This window comes from Ceratotherium simum, chromosome 25 (assembly GCF_057802395.1).
Source record: "Ceratotherium simum simum isolate JZ-2026a chromosome 25, ASM5780239v1, whole genome shotgun sequence".
NCBI classification, from domain to species: domain Eukaryota; kingdom Metazoa; phylum Chordata; class Mammalia; order Perissodactyla; family Rhinocerotidae; genus Ceratotherium; species Ceratotherium simum.
This window is the reverse complement of record NC_141924.1, coordinates 40,240,797-40,256,146: the sequence shown is the minus strand read 5'-3', so window position 1 is coordinate 40,256,146 and position 15,350 is coordinate 40,240,797. Positions and strand designations below refer to the sequence as shown.

Sequence of the window (15,350 nt, the reverse complement as noted above, 5' to 3'; positions counted from 1 at the left end):
CTTTCCCCCCAAATGGAATCATATCATACATACTGTCTTGCCACTAACTTTTTGACACTTAAGTGTTTTCTGAAAGAGAACAATTTATATAAGATCAATCCATTTCACACATAAAACAAACACACACATACTCCCCCATCAAGATTGGCTTTAAATGCCAAGGGTGGGTTGAAAAGGGAAAAAGATGCCATGTTAATTTTGAGTTAAAGTTTAATATATTAGTAACCATTTCCTGTTTCATTTAAGTTGAAACAAGTCTAAAGATGCTTGCTCAAGGTCAAAACAACCCACACAACCTTTCTGTACAATTGCTACTTTTCTCATTAACTGTACAATTTTAAAAAACATTAAAATATGCAAAAAAGCATATACTCAAAGCAACTCTAGTAATATTTTAAGCAAAAAAGAAAAAATATTAAGGTATAAGTTTCTTAGTTATAACTAATATTTTACCTTTGTTTTCCCTGAAAACATCACTTGGTAAATTTAGAAAGGAAAAGAAGTTAAAGGTTGAATAATTCTTTAACTGTACAATTCTTAGCAAAATCCAACATGCTCTGAAAAAATGTACTCTCACCTCTCATTTTAACCTATGGGCTCACTTTCACAGTGCATTATTTCAGGCAATAAAAGACTTCTGGATTGTTCCCACTCTCACTGCTTTATTCCTCTCTAACAGTTCTGTGCTCCACCCCTTCCTATACCCCCCAAAACACATACTCTGCCCTCCCCCACAATAGCATAAAAGTAAATTTGGCTTTACTTAGAACTTCTTAATTAATTCTTCTGAACTAAAAGGCACAGAAAAACACACACAGAATTTTTCATGTATTTTTAGGTAGTTCATCAAAACCCTAAAAAAAAAATCTAACCATGAATTCTTACCCCGTGGTTTTTCTGCAGCCTCATAAATTGTTTTCTATTAGGTACTCACACTTCCAGAGAACCAGGGAGACCTAAGAAAACAGGCTAACCCAAGACAAAAAAAAACACCAAACAAGATTTTGAAATATTATTTATAGTTAGGCCACCCCTCCTCCATGCTGGCTCAACATCCTGCATATCCTTTAGCATACATTTCACACTTGACTGTAATTTCTTGTTTATTGCCTGTCTCCCCCAAGATCATTCAAATATACTCTGCTCCTGCCCTACACAGTAAGTACACAGTTAAGTGTTTACTGAATGTATGCATGCTGCGAGAAGCACCTCCATTCATCTAGCTGTCCAAACCAGAAACCAACTGCATGCACATCTTTGACTCCTATTCCCTCAGGTCAATCCACTTTCAATTCCTACCAATTCTATTTCTTCAATACATCTTGAGTCCATCTACTATTTCCCAACTCCACTGCCCCTAAGCTAGTTCATCTCTCTTAGACTACTCAACTTCCTAAACTAGCCTCCCTGCCTCCAGTCTTTCCCTCTTTTCAGTGCATTCTCCACACTGCAGCCAAAGTAATTTTTCTTAAAGAGAAAATTTGATTGTCTCATTTAACTCGATTAAAATCTTTCAACACTTCTGTTCACCTCCAGCTCTTTCCAAATGCTATTTTCTCTGTGAAATACTTTCTCATAGCCTTCTCTTCTGCACAACGTTGGCTAAGTTTTACTCATCAGCAGCAGCTCAAACAACAACTTTCTCCAGTAAGACTTCCCCTTTCCCAAATCTAGGTGAAATATGCCTTCATGAGCTCCACAGCACTCTGTACTACTACCATTACATGTTATTACATACAACTGACATAAACATAATTGCCTGTATATTTATCTATATACCCTAGTACACTGCTAGCAGTTTCAGGGCAGGGACAACGTCTGGTTGTCTTCTTTGTCATCACAACTACAGTGACAAACACCAAGCCTAGGCTGGAGTTGGGGGGACTGGCAGAAGATAATTACAGCCTCTTCCAGTGCCTCAATTTTTAGTGGTGAACAAATAAGTAATTCCATTCTTTAAAAAATATAACAGCTTATTGAGATATAATTCACACATCATACAATACCCCATTTCAAGTGTATAATTAAAAGGGTTTTAGTATTTTCAGAGTTGTGCAACCATCACTACAATCAAGTTTAGAACACTTTTATCACCCTACAAAGAAATGCTATGCCTATGAGTAGTCATTCCGCATTTCCCCAACACCTCCATTCTTTGGCAACTATTAATCTATCTTCTGTCTCTATAGATTTGCCTATTCTGAACATTTCTATAAATGGAATCACATAATATGTGCTCTTTTGTGACCGGCTTCCTTCCCTTAGCATAATATCTTTAAGATTCATCTATGTTGTAACATGTATCAGTACTTTATTTCTTTTTATTGCCAAATTATATTCCACTGATTCCAGTAACAAAATATACCACATTTTATTTATCTATTCATCAGCTGACAGACATTTGTGTTATTCCCACTTTTTGGCTATTATGAATAATGCTGCTATAAACATTAACGTACACATTTTTGTGAAGATACATGTTTTCACAATTGTCTTGGGTATATTCCTAGTAGAACTGTTATGTTTAACCTTTTGAGGAACTGCCAGACTGTTGTGAAAGTGGCTGCACCATTTTACATTACCACCAGCCATGTATGAGGGTTCTAATTTCTCTACACTCTAGTCAATACTTGTTATTATCTGTTGTTTTTATTATAGCCATTCTAGTGGGTGTGAAGTGGTATCTCATTGTGGTTTTGATTTACACTTCCCTCATGGCTAAGTAATTTTATTTTACTGTAAACTCCATGAGGGTAGTGTTGATATCTCTTTTGCTTAAAAATGTATCCCCCTAGCACTTAATAGTCTATGGCACAGAGTAGGCCTTTAATTCTGCTAAACGAGTATATAAGAGCTAATATGGATTTGCGAGTATTTCTTTTTCATGCGTACATGTTATGGGAGATACTGACTGTATGTAGGAAGTGAAGAAGAAAACAGAAGATGACCCTGAAATTTTAGTTTAGTAAATGGAAAACTGATAATGTCAAAAAAAAAAGATATGGATTACATAAAAAAGAGAACAGATCATATAAAAAGAAAACAGTTGAAACTATAGGAATGAATGATAGGGAAAAGAAAAAAACAGAGACATATAAGAACTCCAGAACATTGTTCTTTAAGAAAGAAACAAACAGATCTGAAAGGGAAACTGAACAGGGGCATTCAGAAGACAAACAAGGAGGGAGCAGGGTCATAAAAGGCTCAAGACATCTATTAAGTTACCTATAACATAAACACAGCTTTCTCAGGGATGTCTTTCCTGACATTCTAGGTTAAGTCCTCCTAATAAAAAACTTTCATCTCACTCTATCGCTAGTCTAACACTTAACTAAAATTGTAATCATTTGTTCACAATGCCACTTCCACTAGATTGTACACTATATGCAGGCAGGGCCCATTGTTTTTAGAGATTAGTACAGTGCTAGGCTTTTGATAAATAATGATGTATCTATTTGCTGCATGAATGAGTTAATCACTAATTTAAATGAATAATAGCATTATATATCTGTAAAATACAAATACTGTTTAATATTTTAAATAACTTATACACAAATTTTATTGACACGAACAGTAATAAAGTAATAAAATAGATTTTCCTCTGGGTGACTGAGAGAAGGAGGATGACATCATTACATTGTGAATGTAACAAATGTGGTCAGCAGGAGTACCTTCAAAGTTAGTCTTCTACTACCTGCGGCCAAAAGCTTTAGATACCCTCTACCTGGGTACCTTTCCCTTTGACAATCGCTGTTCCCTGGGGTAGTCAAAACATGGCTCTAACACCCAGATAAATATATGTAGCTTTTATTAGCAAGAGATAAACCTCATGTCAAAAAAAAAAGTCTTCTATATTAGATATAATAGAGACCTTACTTAAAACGTCTTTTTCAAAAACAAGCATTAAAACAGCATGTTTTAATTTTTGAACAAAACATATAAAATTGCAGGTGAAATTTCTAAGAAACAATCCTAACAATACGATGTCACAAGTGAGCAAAGATGTACATAGTATAATATCTACCATATCAAAAGAAATTGAAAATCTACTAAATATTCATCATCAGATGACTGTGAAAATAAATTTTGGGATGTACATGTGTACTCAGACACGTACACACATACACGCACACAGTGGAATCAATATTCATTAACAGAGAAATATTTCTAAAAATGTATAACTTTAAAAGCAGGTTATAAATCTGAAAATTAAGTATAATCCCATTTATAGAAAAGTATATATTGGATAGAGATGGATAAAGGGAGTTTACTAAAGTTTTAAATGGAGCTACCTCCAGGCCTGAAAATTTGAATAGCATTTAATCTCTTTTTTTAAATTTTTCTATGGCGCCTTAATTACTTAAATAATTATTTTCTTCTTAAATTTTTACTTGGGATGAAATACATACAGAACAAGAAACAAAATTGAAAATAAGCCATATTTTAAAATAAAAAAGAGATGGGCAAGACAAAAAGCAAGAGTAGAAGACACTGAAGACTTAACAATTAGTTAAGGCATTTTCATGTTTACCACAAGATAAATAAAAATGCTGAGAAGATCAGAAATTTAAAGACATTTTACTGTAAAAAATGATGGTTGAAAGAGTTAAGTAGCAATAGACATTTTGAAAGGAAAAAAACTTGAATACAAGGCAGTTTTTAGACAAATCGTTCCATGTACTTGGAAAGGATATAGAAATTGCTAAACATGTCATCTGCTCTAACCTTTTAAGAAAAACTGTACAAATTAACATATCTTTGAGAAAAACAATAGCTCTTAACGAAATACAGTGTCACAATCTGACAACGGCAGCATCAAAATCTTTTACGGAAAACACAAACATCCACAAAAAAAGACCATGTTCAAATCACAAGCTATAACACTGACTTGTTTCATGCAAAAGCTAGAACACAAAGAGTACACTGGGTTAATCATAAATTCTGAAGCACACTCAAGTCCAAACAATGTAAAAAGAGTTAACTAAAATCTAAGATGGCCTATTTATGATCATGTTCCAATTAAGAATAAGCTTGTTAGAAAGCTTCTAACTTAGAAATCATCTAATCACCGATAGTATTTATTAACCATGATTACCCATGATCTATCTACTTTATCCATCAGACATGTCTCCAAATGACTATCATTCTCAAATTTAAAAAACTCCTGAAAGAAAAAAACAAATAAAACTCAACACTGACAATATTCAAAAGAAGATACAGGAGCTAAAGCTCCAATAGAAGAGTTCCAGAAATGTTGCAAGCAAAGGTATAAATGTTGGAATAAGTTTATAACCATCTAAAATAATTCTGAAGGCTAATAAAATGTATATACTTTAGTGTGTTTACGACAAAGTAAAAGTAATTGGTGCGTGTGGGTATGTGTATTTTAACAGTTAATCCCGGAAAATACACTTTCCCACATCTGTGGGATTGTGTACCCTCCTTCTAAGAGGGTATCAATTCACATCTCACAAAATTTCTCCTTTGCACTATACAAGTATTCAAGAAAATGACACAACCTTTCTACAACCTTTTGATTTTGTTAGAGAACAAGTTAAAAAAAATGCAATTTCAGCTCAAATATGAGTTAATAATCAAGTTAAAGTAACACTTTTTATTCAGTGAAGCTCTCCCTGCAGAATCTCTCACTCAATGCACATACTGCATTTAAATAGATTACTAAAAAGGTGGCAGCTGAGGAATGCCTTCATTTCTTTCCATGGTTTCTAGCGAATGTCATTTCAGAAATGCCTATATAACACATGACAATGTGGAATGTCTCCACCCATGAAAGAGCATTCTAGTAGAGCAAGCACACTTAGGGCAGTAACACAGAGCCTCAAGTTTGTCTTTTTATGGTTAGCCAGGACAACAATGAAGAGATAAACAACCAAAACACTAATAAGGTCAGAAAATATAGACATACAGGGATGCATAGTAAAAGTGTTACTTAGGAAAAAAATATGATTAAAATCATTAGAAAATGTGAATTAGTTTCTAATGCCAGTTATGCTAGGGATTCCTTTTCTAAACCAACACCCAATGATTTGTTTAAAGAAATTCATTTTGAAAGTATGTTACATAAACTGAGCAAAATTTTACTTGTATCAGGAATATATTCCATTTCAAAAATAAATCTAAGATCCTGCTAAATTCTGACTGAAATAATGGGTACCTTTACATTGTAAGTATTATAAAATAAGTAATCGGTATAAACTTTTTTTTTTTCCCCAGTGAGGAAGATTGGCCCTGAGCTATCTATGGCCAATCTTCCTCTTTTTGCTTGAGGAAGATTGTCCCTAAGCTAACATCTGTGCCAATCTTCCTCTATTTTGTATGTGGGACACCACAACAGCATGGCTTGATGAGCAGTGTGTCGGTCCGCACCCAGGATCCGAACCCGCGAACCCTGGGCTGCGGAAGCAGACCCTGCAAACTTAGCCACTATGCCACTGGGCTGGCCCCTAAACTTTTTTATTAGAACATTTTTTATGTTTTTTAGCTCTTTTACATTTACCCACACAAACCATCATCATTTTGTTTTCTATGAACTTTGCTCTTCACAAGATTAGTCTACATTGTGTTCAATTGTTTTTTAATGAACAAACATTTACTGTGGACCTGCTAAAATAAAATGCAGATACCAAAGGCGATTTAAAGAAAAATGAATCAAAGTCCCTACTTGAAGGAATTTACTATTTTGTCTGGAGATAAGATATACTAACAAGAGGAAGTAGTGTATAAGTGCCAAACTTAGAGTTTAAACAGTAAGTTAGAGAATCATTGTGTGTCCCAGCAGTCAAGCAAGTCCACACTTTGAGCTTTGAGCTGTGCCTTAATATAAACAGCTGGGAAAACATCCTAGAGGAATATTACACGTGCAAAGGCTTACAGAAGTATAAATATGAAACCAGTGATTTCTAAAGAAAGCTTTCACAGATCTACCTCCTGCATCTCTTCAGGTAAATTCTTTTTTGCTCCTTACTGGGTGATCGATCAGGGGCCAGGCACTTGCACCCTGATGATCTGGCTTGCCACTATCTGTACTCTATCATATCATACCAAAAGGAGGACCCTAGGGAATAGAGTTATGAAATCTGTTCACCCTCAAATACTCTCTCTACTTGCATGAAAGAGCATCAAGAACATCTGTTGTTAATACGGCAGTAATATTATAGATTGATATATGAGTTCCCATTGTCCTTTATTTCGATATTATATCCTTTTGTTATTGTTAGAATATGCTTTTTCATTATGAAATGATGATGATAGTAGAAGGTAATCAAGTTGTTTGTTCTTAATGGTCTAACATGGCAAAATAAAAACTAGGCTATCCTTTTAGTCATCGAAATTCAAAAAAACATTTTATTGGTCCCTGAAATGTAAAATTCTGGGAATCAATGATATGATGGGCAAAAAGTAAATCACATTTCAAATGGTGCTCTCACTTATTACTAGTAGGGAAAAAAAAATTCTACTGCCTTTTCCAAGACCTGAAATGTAATTTGGCTAAACTTTGCAAGACGATTTAAGGAATGGAATATTCCTATAACTTGGATATTCCTACTAACAAAAGGCTTCCAATTAAAATCAAACATGATTAATATTAAAAAGTTTGTTTTACCAATTTAGAAGTTAATTCAGGTAACTTTGTTAGCATTTAATCAGAAAGTAAATTACAGGAGATTAAGCTAAATGGTAGTGACAAGCTGGAGGCTGTTTTCTTTTTTTTTTTACTATCACTGATATGTTTACTCATAATTTATCTTTTCATTAAAAGTGTGTGCGTATAAATATATAAAGTATTTACTGTTAACTAGTACATAAAAATGCCTAAAGCAATAATATAAATTGATGTTAATGTAAAGGAAAATGAAGATGTTTAAAAACTAAACTTTATGTCCTAAAAAAAGGACAGTTTTTGTAGCTACGGCAACTTCCTTTGCAACTTTCCAAAGTACTTGATCAAATATTCTGCACATAATGGTCAGTCAAAAATAATCTTGGCAGTTGCTAAAATTTAGGACCGATTCTGAGATTAATTTAGATATAGTAATACTGCATTTCAATTACCACAGAAATCTCTTAAGTGTTGGCTAGCTAAAACAAAGTAGAGGAAGAAAAAAGTATATATATGCGTGTTTCATTTGATTCTCTGCTGATTAACAGGGAAACCTCCAACTACTAATCATCAACCAAAATAACTGGAAGATTTAGGAATACTTTGCTCTTTAAATTTAAAAGAAGATATCTAGCATAGTGTTAAGTTGGGGCTTTGGAATCAGACCTGCGTTAGAACCCAGCTCTGCTGTTTATCACCTAGGTAACCTTGAGTAAGAGAAAAGGGATGTTGTGAGAATTAAATGAGATACTGGTTGTAAAAGCACCTACTATAGTGTTTCACATATAATAAATCCTCAGCAAACGTTCACCAGCCAATTTCACTCCTCAGTAAAACACTGTGATAAGTCATGGCTACTACATATTCAACCCCAACTTAGAATAAACTCAAAATGACTGTTGGAGCTCTTCAACATTTCAGAGGTATACCAAAATGCCAATACTCCATCTTCTCAACATGATTGTGGAACCCCACAAACTTGCAAAAGAAAAGTGGAGTGAAAATGGCAACTTTTTGCAGGCAGAGAGGCAATGAAAAGAGCAACTTCAAGAAGTGTCAAGAAGTACATGTTTTACAGCAGTAACAAAGCAACGTTCTATATCCCGCCCCCCACACTGCGTATAAAAGGTTTTTAAATAGTTATCTTTCAAAAATCATCTAACTAGATTTTTTTTTAAGTACAAGTACTTTTCTTATGTAAACAGTACTTGTAAAATGTGGTAACTGATGAATGATGAAAAAAAATTTCCTTTATTCCACCTAGTGCTTCTACCTGGCTATACTAGAAAATGCTCAGTCACAGCTTGCAAACACACTGTAGCTGAAGCACACGAAAGATGGTCTTGGTTATGACACTTCAAAGTCAGACCACAAAACTGTTGCCAGGAAGCACAAAGGCAGCAACTGCAGAGAAGGCATTATAACAGCGCCAGTGTGGGCACTGGTGCCCTACCGGCACATCCCATATATGGCTAGGGTTGTCCACTGAATTTCAGGAAGTAAGGGGCCAGTTTGGGGTTACAAGTTTAATTTTTTGTTTAGGTGGGTTTGTTTTTTTAAATGGATTTAGGATGATTTCAATAAAAAGTTTTAAGAGCTTTCAGCATAAAGAGGTTTTCTAACAAGAAAATTAATGTAGAGAAAATAATTTATACTGCATTCTTTTAAACACAGATTTTAATATTTATAAGTGATCCGATATTCTTCTGAGATCTTAACACTCTCCAACAACAACAAAAACAAAGGTAAGCAATTATAAACTCTACATTCAGTTTTAAACAGATTTCTCATATACAGCAATTGCACTCTTCTCTAATAAGAGACTCAGTATTAGCTGCTTCCAGTCTCTTCTCCTTCTGGTTGGAAAACACTTGAGCTCTATTAGAATACTTTTAAAAAGAGAGTTACATTTCAGATTACGATTCAGAGAAAACCGCTTGGCTGAGAAGATTAAGCACTTAAGACTACACAAAAGTATTCCTTTTACTGACAAGAGGGGAGTCACATATTTTTACAAAGAAGCTTCAAATGGCTCCCTTAGAAGTTGATCAAATTTATATTTTAAGAGCAAAAGGATTTATTACTAAACTTACCTGCAAGTCTGTCTGTACTGAAAAGTAAAAGGACAACTTTATTTTAAAATTATAGTAGCATAGAACATGGATCTAACTCTACTTTGTATTCCTCTATAGGACCTAGTTCAGACCATTATAAAGAAGGAAGCAAATTAACTAATGACTCAACCGAATATTTTTCTATCACTTAACCAAGATTTAAACTGGTTTAGGATTTTTAATAGGAAGGAGGTTAATATTAAGAATTTTTTAAAATCTCAAGATATTAAAAAACTCTGCACAGAAGATCCACAACAAAGTTTTTCATTTCTTTTATAAACATACAAGTTCTATGTGCAAGAACAATACTCTAAATATCTGTATCTGAAGGTTTTAAAGATTTATCTCACAACATACAAATACTATAAAACTTCATACCTACAATACAAGGTAAAAGATACAATTCAGTAAATCTTTAGTGAGTACCTACTATATGCCAGGCTCTGGAAATACAAAAATGTGGAAGATGGGGTCCTCACAGTCAGCCAGGAAAGACAAACTTATAAACACTATTCAGCAAGAAACGTTTTAATAGCAGTAGAGACGCAAAATAGAAGGTGCAGTGAGAACCCTAGAGGAGAGAGTCTCTCTCCAAGGCTATACTATTACACAAATTCAAAGGACAGAAAGATCCCTTCTGGCTGTCAATTGGGTTGAACCCTGAAGAATGACTAGGATTTTGATTGGCAAAGAAGGGAGGGAGGATATTCTAGTGGCGGAAAAAGCATGGCCATAGGCATGGACACAAAAAAGAGTAAAGGACATAAAACAATAAAGATATATCAGGTATAAGCTATATGGTGAAACACCTTAAATCTGAATTTAAGGAGAGGAGTGACAGAAGCAAAGTGATACTGTTAAAAGATTAATCTGATAGCAATATGAATGCTGGATTGGACCAGGGAGAGAAGAGGCGGGGAAAGCAATTAAGCTATTACTATACTCTAGGGACAAAAATAATAAAGGTATAAAGGAGGTTGAAAATGAGAGTGGCAAGGAAAAGAACTGATGCAAAGGCAGTTGTACAGAAGAATGACTGGATATATGTAGACAAGGGGATGAGTAAACTAATTAAAATGTTTAAAGCTTGATCTAGAGATTAATGACATTAACAGAAACAGAGGCATCAATGAGAAGAGTAGGCTTGGTGAAGAAAGATATAAGTTTCATTTCATGTTGAATTTAAAGAAATTCCTAACATTGATGTAAACCTGTCTAACAACTGAATCAATAATACTCATGACTGAAAAAAACGATACTGATAAAGTCTAAAGATATGAAAATACACATATATATATCTAAATTAATGTTAAGTGATAAAAGTAGATTATAAAACTGAATTACAACCATGAAAATCCGAGTTTGAATAATAAGAATCCCTCGAAGAAATCATGAAGGTAAATGTAAATACACTAGTTGCCATTCTATGGCAAAGGGGGTGGACCTCTATTTATTATATTACTACTTAAAGATTTATTTTTAAATATAAAATCACAACTAGTGAATAATATTTCATTTTAAATCAATACTTCATCAGCAGCAGAAAAATGGAAACGAGGGATTGGAGCTCTGCAGAAATGTGAGAACTGCAAATCGACTTGGAAGTCACTGGCACAGAGGAAGTAGATAAGATTTTAAGGTAAAACCAAAAGGCTAAACCCAAAATTCTTGGAAGAAATCTCAGTCCTGCATTTTATGCACTAGTATCTGTAAGAATCAGCAATAAGGGATTCTATAGAAAACTCTATTATTACTCTCTTAAAATCTTTATAAAGTATACTGAAATACAGATCCAGATCACATAGTATACAACTACCAGGTAGCTATAAAATTAGAGCTGAGACCAAGATAGGAAATTTGACAAGAAATACTGCTTTTTCTCCTATTTGGATGACATATTTCTATACAAAAAGAACAGCTGAAAAGTGATTATCTTTCGTAACTTCTAATGAGAGAGCACAATCAATTAACTAAGAAATTTCTAAACATAAGGTGCTTACATTAAAGATGGAAGTAAGATATTAGATTAAGAAGTATATTTGTGGGTTATGAAGTTCTTAAAACTTTTCTCCTGACAGTGAAATTCAGGACACTTGATCAAAACCAAAAAAATAAATTAATATTCCAAAAGACTAACCAATAATTAATCTGTTAAAAACATTTTAGGTATTCTATGATCTTTCCAAAGGTTTAAATAAAAAAAAACTATTCAAGGGCTATTAAACAAATCAGTAGGTCAATTATAGGTTTTACAATTTAAGTATTTAAAACAAGCAGTATTTGAGAGATTTCTTAAAAGCTTAAAATTTTCTTGTGATTCTTTTTAAACAAGTTTTTATCACCTTTCACTATCTGCTGTCCTGAATTTGCCCAAAGCGAACTCCTTGTTCTCAGTCACAATGGGAAAAAAGTACAAGAGTTAATAAACGAGAAATGAGAGTGGAGAAAACCTAATAAAATATTAATGCTGGATATTTTAAAGACTTGGGCTTTACTGACTTAAGGAATGTGCAGATAAATTACAAAAAGATATTATGAAAATGATTATGCATAAACTTGGAAACTTCTGATTAAGCACTTGTCAGGTAAAACAAAATACCCAATAAAGACTACACCTATACAACGCCAAACTAGTGAATTCAGTTACTCAGGAAGATATTGATAAGTACGATAATTCCTGTAACATGTCCAAATCGAGAGGGGAAAAAAACCTTAAAATGCCTCTTACATGTAGTATTTTCTCTTCCTACCTAAGCCAATAATAATTAACACAAATATTAGAAATTTTCCTCTCCCTCCAAGCCAACACAATTGGGTTCCTCCACAACAGTAATAACTTTAAATTTCAATTTGACAATTTTAATAAAACACATTGATGTAACCATTATCCAATTGTATCCTGACCTCAAACATACAATAACTGTCTTTCAGAATCAATTCCATACTAAAACACATAAATTACACTTGAAAGAAATTTGAAAAGATTCATCTTACATAATTACATTATCACTTTTAATGCCAAAAGTTTCTTTCATTCTCAACACCATGTTTTTAGAGTCTCGAGTTATGCTATGCCTTAAAATAAAGCTCAGTCAATAAAAAGTTTGCTATACATTAGAGACTCTAAATTAATGGCATAGAGATAAAGACCATGCTATATTTTTACTGGATGCCATATTCTGAATTCCAGGTTTGTCCTGCAATTTGTCAGTCATTTCAGTTCATCCAGTGAACTTTGTAAACAAAGGCTAAAAGCCAACTTTGATACGAGAATTCAATTAAATAAAATTTAAAACGGTCATCATTCACTAAACAGGAAGCAGTAAAAGGAAAAATGCCACCACACACCCCTCTTTTAAAAAGGCAGCAAGGTAATATGCGTAAAATATAAAGCCTTAAGTTTCAATCTCCCAAACAAGTTTCTATTGCAGCATTAATGAAAATAAAGCTAAGATCTTCCAAATATAACCAAGGTAACTTGGAGATAGTTTACAAGCCTTTTCATTCTAAGGGGAAGCTATTGCTGTAAAGTCGTTTTCTAGTAATTCCAGTTGCCCACTAAGAAATGCTAAGAGTCCGTCTTGTCACCTATTACCGTCACCGAAAAATTGCTTTTTATGCAGAACCCTCCGAGGTTGTGTTGCTTTTGGCCTGTTAAAGGCAAAGCAACATTATCTCTGGATTGCCAATAGTTTCTCCTTATTTGGCTAACATTGAGAGATCCCAATCAGACTACTATAAAACTTTAACATGCACAAAGCATCCATTTTGAGAAAAGTTTGTGACCAGCTTTCTTTTTTCCCACCCGCAAAAGACAAATTAGAGCTTGGTAACCGGTTCTGAAGAGAGTGCCCCGTGTTTATTCTTCTTTTTCTAAGCCCAGTGCACACCCCAGAACCCGGGGCTCAAGGATCTCTGACACTGCGGCAACAGTCCTCCGAGGAAGAGAGCCTTCAGTACGTTCCGGCCTGGCGGTGGGCAAGCCCTTTTGAACGCTTCCCTACCTTACCCATTTCCATCCCCTCCCTTTCTGCCGGTGCAGATCTGCTAATTACACCCCGTTTTCCCCTCCCCAGTGACCAAGAGTAATAAAGGAGAAAACAGGAAATCGTCCGCTCAGGGCACTCGGCTTAGGGCTCTTGATTGCTATTATTATCATCATCATTTGTAATCAAGTCCTAAAAACTACAACAAATCCAATGTCCACCTACAAGCCAAAGACGTCCATCTGCCCAAGTGCCCCTAATGCCCCTTGTGGGTCGTTTTCTTCAGCATCCCCTGTTCTCCGAGTATGTCACTGACATCGGGGCCCAGGCACAACCCCCTACACCCCTCCTCGTCTCGACCCCAAATCCCCGACACACGTCCACAAACGGCCCCGGGGCCCAAGCCGACCACAGTCCCTTTTCCCCTCTATCCCGGAAATCACCCGGTTCCCGACTCCACCACAAACTGGTCTGAAGGGGGCCTCAAGCCCAGCGCCTCCCTCCACCCCTTCTCTCCCTCCCTCCGTCGCGGGAAGCCGCCCCCTCACCCCGCAGCAGGGAGTCTCCCGCGGCCCCCCGCCTCAGGAGGCCGAGAGCGAGGGGAGGCCCTGGCGGGAGGCCGACGAGGGCCCGCGGGGTCTGGAGAGCCGGCGGCGGGCGCACAGACCTGGTGCAGGGCAGTGAGTCCGTCCACATTGGCGTAATTGATGTCGGCGCCGCGGTGCAGCAGCTTGAGGACCTCGTCCGTGTCGCCACTGGAGCAAGCAGCCAGGAAGACGGCGCCATCGTCGAACTTCACCTTGGTCTTCTGGCGCTTCACCACGGGAGGCTCGAGGTCCGTCTCGGAGCCGATCCAGCGCTTCAGCTGCTCGTTCCGCTTCTGCTTCGCGTCCGCCATCTTCATCCCCTCTCCTGCCGCCGGGTCTTCTTATCGCGAGGGGGAAGGGGGAGGCGGAGAGGGAAGAGAGGGGAGGCAGGGGGTGTGTGACTGTTTCTATGAGTGCGGGCCAGAGGAGGGCTGGGAACCCGGAGGAGACGCTCGAGACTTCCAGTATCCCACAGAGCACTGGGGCGGCGCGCCCGGCCGAGCGGACCTCCCTTCCTACCACAGAAGCCCGCCCGCCCCCGGCCCGGCCGCCCGTCACCGGCGGCCAATCTAACGTAACTTCGCGAGATCCGGGCAGGGAGGCGCCCTTCGGCCAGTGCGCATGCGCCCTGGGCCTGCGCCCGCCCCAGGAAGAGTGCTCCCGCGAAGTGCGGCGGGGGCTGCCAAGCCACCGGAGGGAAGCGGGTGTGGTCCCGGCCGCCTGGGCTGCGGCGGCTGGGGCCAACCTGGAAGGGCGGAGACAGGGAAGGAAGGTTGTCCTGCCGGGCTGAGGGCTCCTGGGGTTCCGGAGGCCAACAGTCGGGCTGTACGGCGGCTCTACAGGGCAGACCTGCCTCCGGGCTGTCTCGGCTCTGCTGAGTCGTTTGCTCAGGGCGGAGGATTTTCCTATTGGCTGCGTTATTTGAATGGAATGGAGGATAGGTCGTGAATTAGGCGCTTGTGATTTCTCTTTCTAAGCAAGTTGGATGAACTTGGGCCTGTCAGTATTGATAAGAACCTTTTAAAAGTGGGGTCTGTGTAGC

General features: G+C 37.0%; 1 protein-coding gene across 5 annotated transcripts in view; it reads right to left on the bottom strand.

The window, feature by feature from the left end:
* Window positions 1-14,766, bottom strand: part of PPP1R12A (protein phosphatase 1 regulatory subunit 12A) — a 144,023-nt gene extending 129,257 nt beyond the window's left edge. For all 5 annotated transcript variants that reach the window (XM_004417898.3, XM_087449142.1, XM_004417901.3 and 2 more), the window contains exon 1: window positions 14,389-14,766. In XM_004417898.3, the coding sequence (XP_004417955.1) occupies window positions 14,389-14,625 (237 nt within the window). In that variant the 5' untranslated portion in view covers window positions 14,626-14,766. The remainder of the gene's footprint in view (window positions 1-14,388) is intronic.
* Window positions 14,767-15,350: the final 584 nt, after the last annotated feature.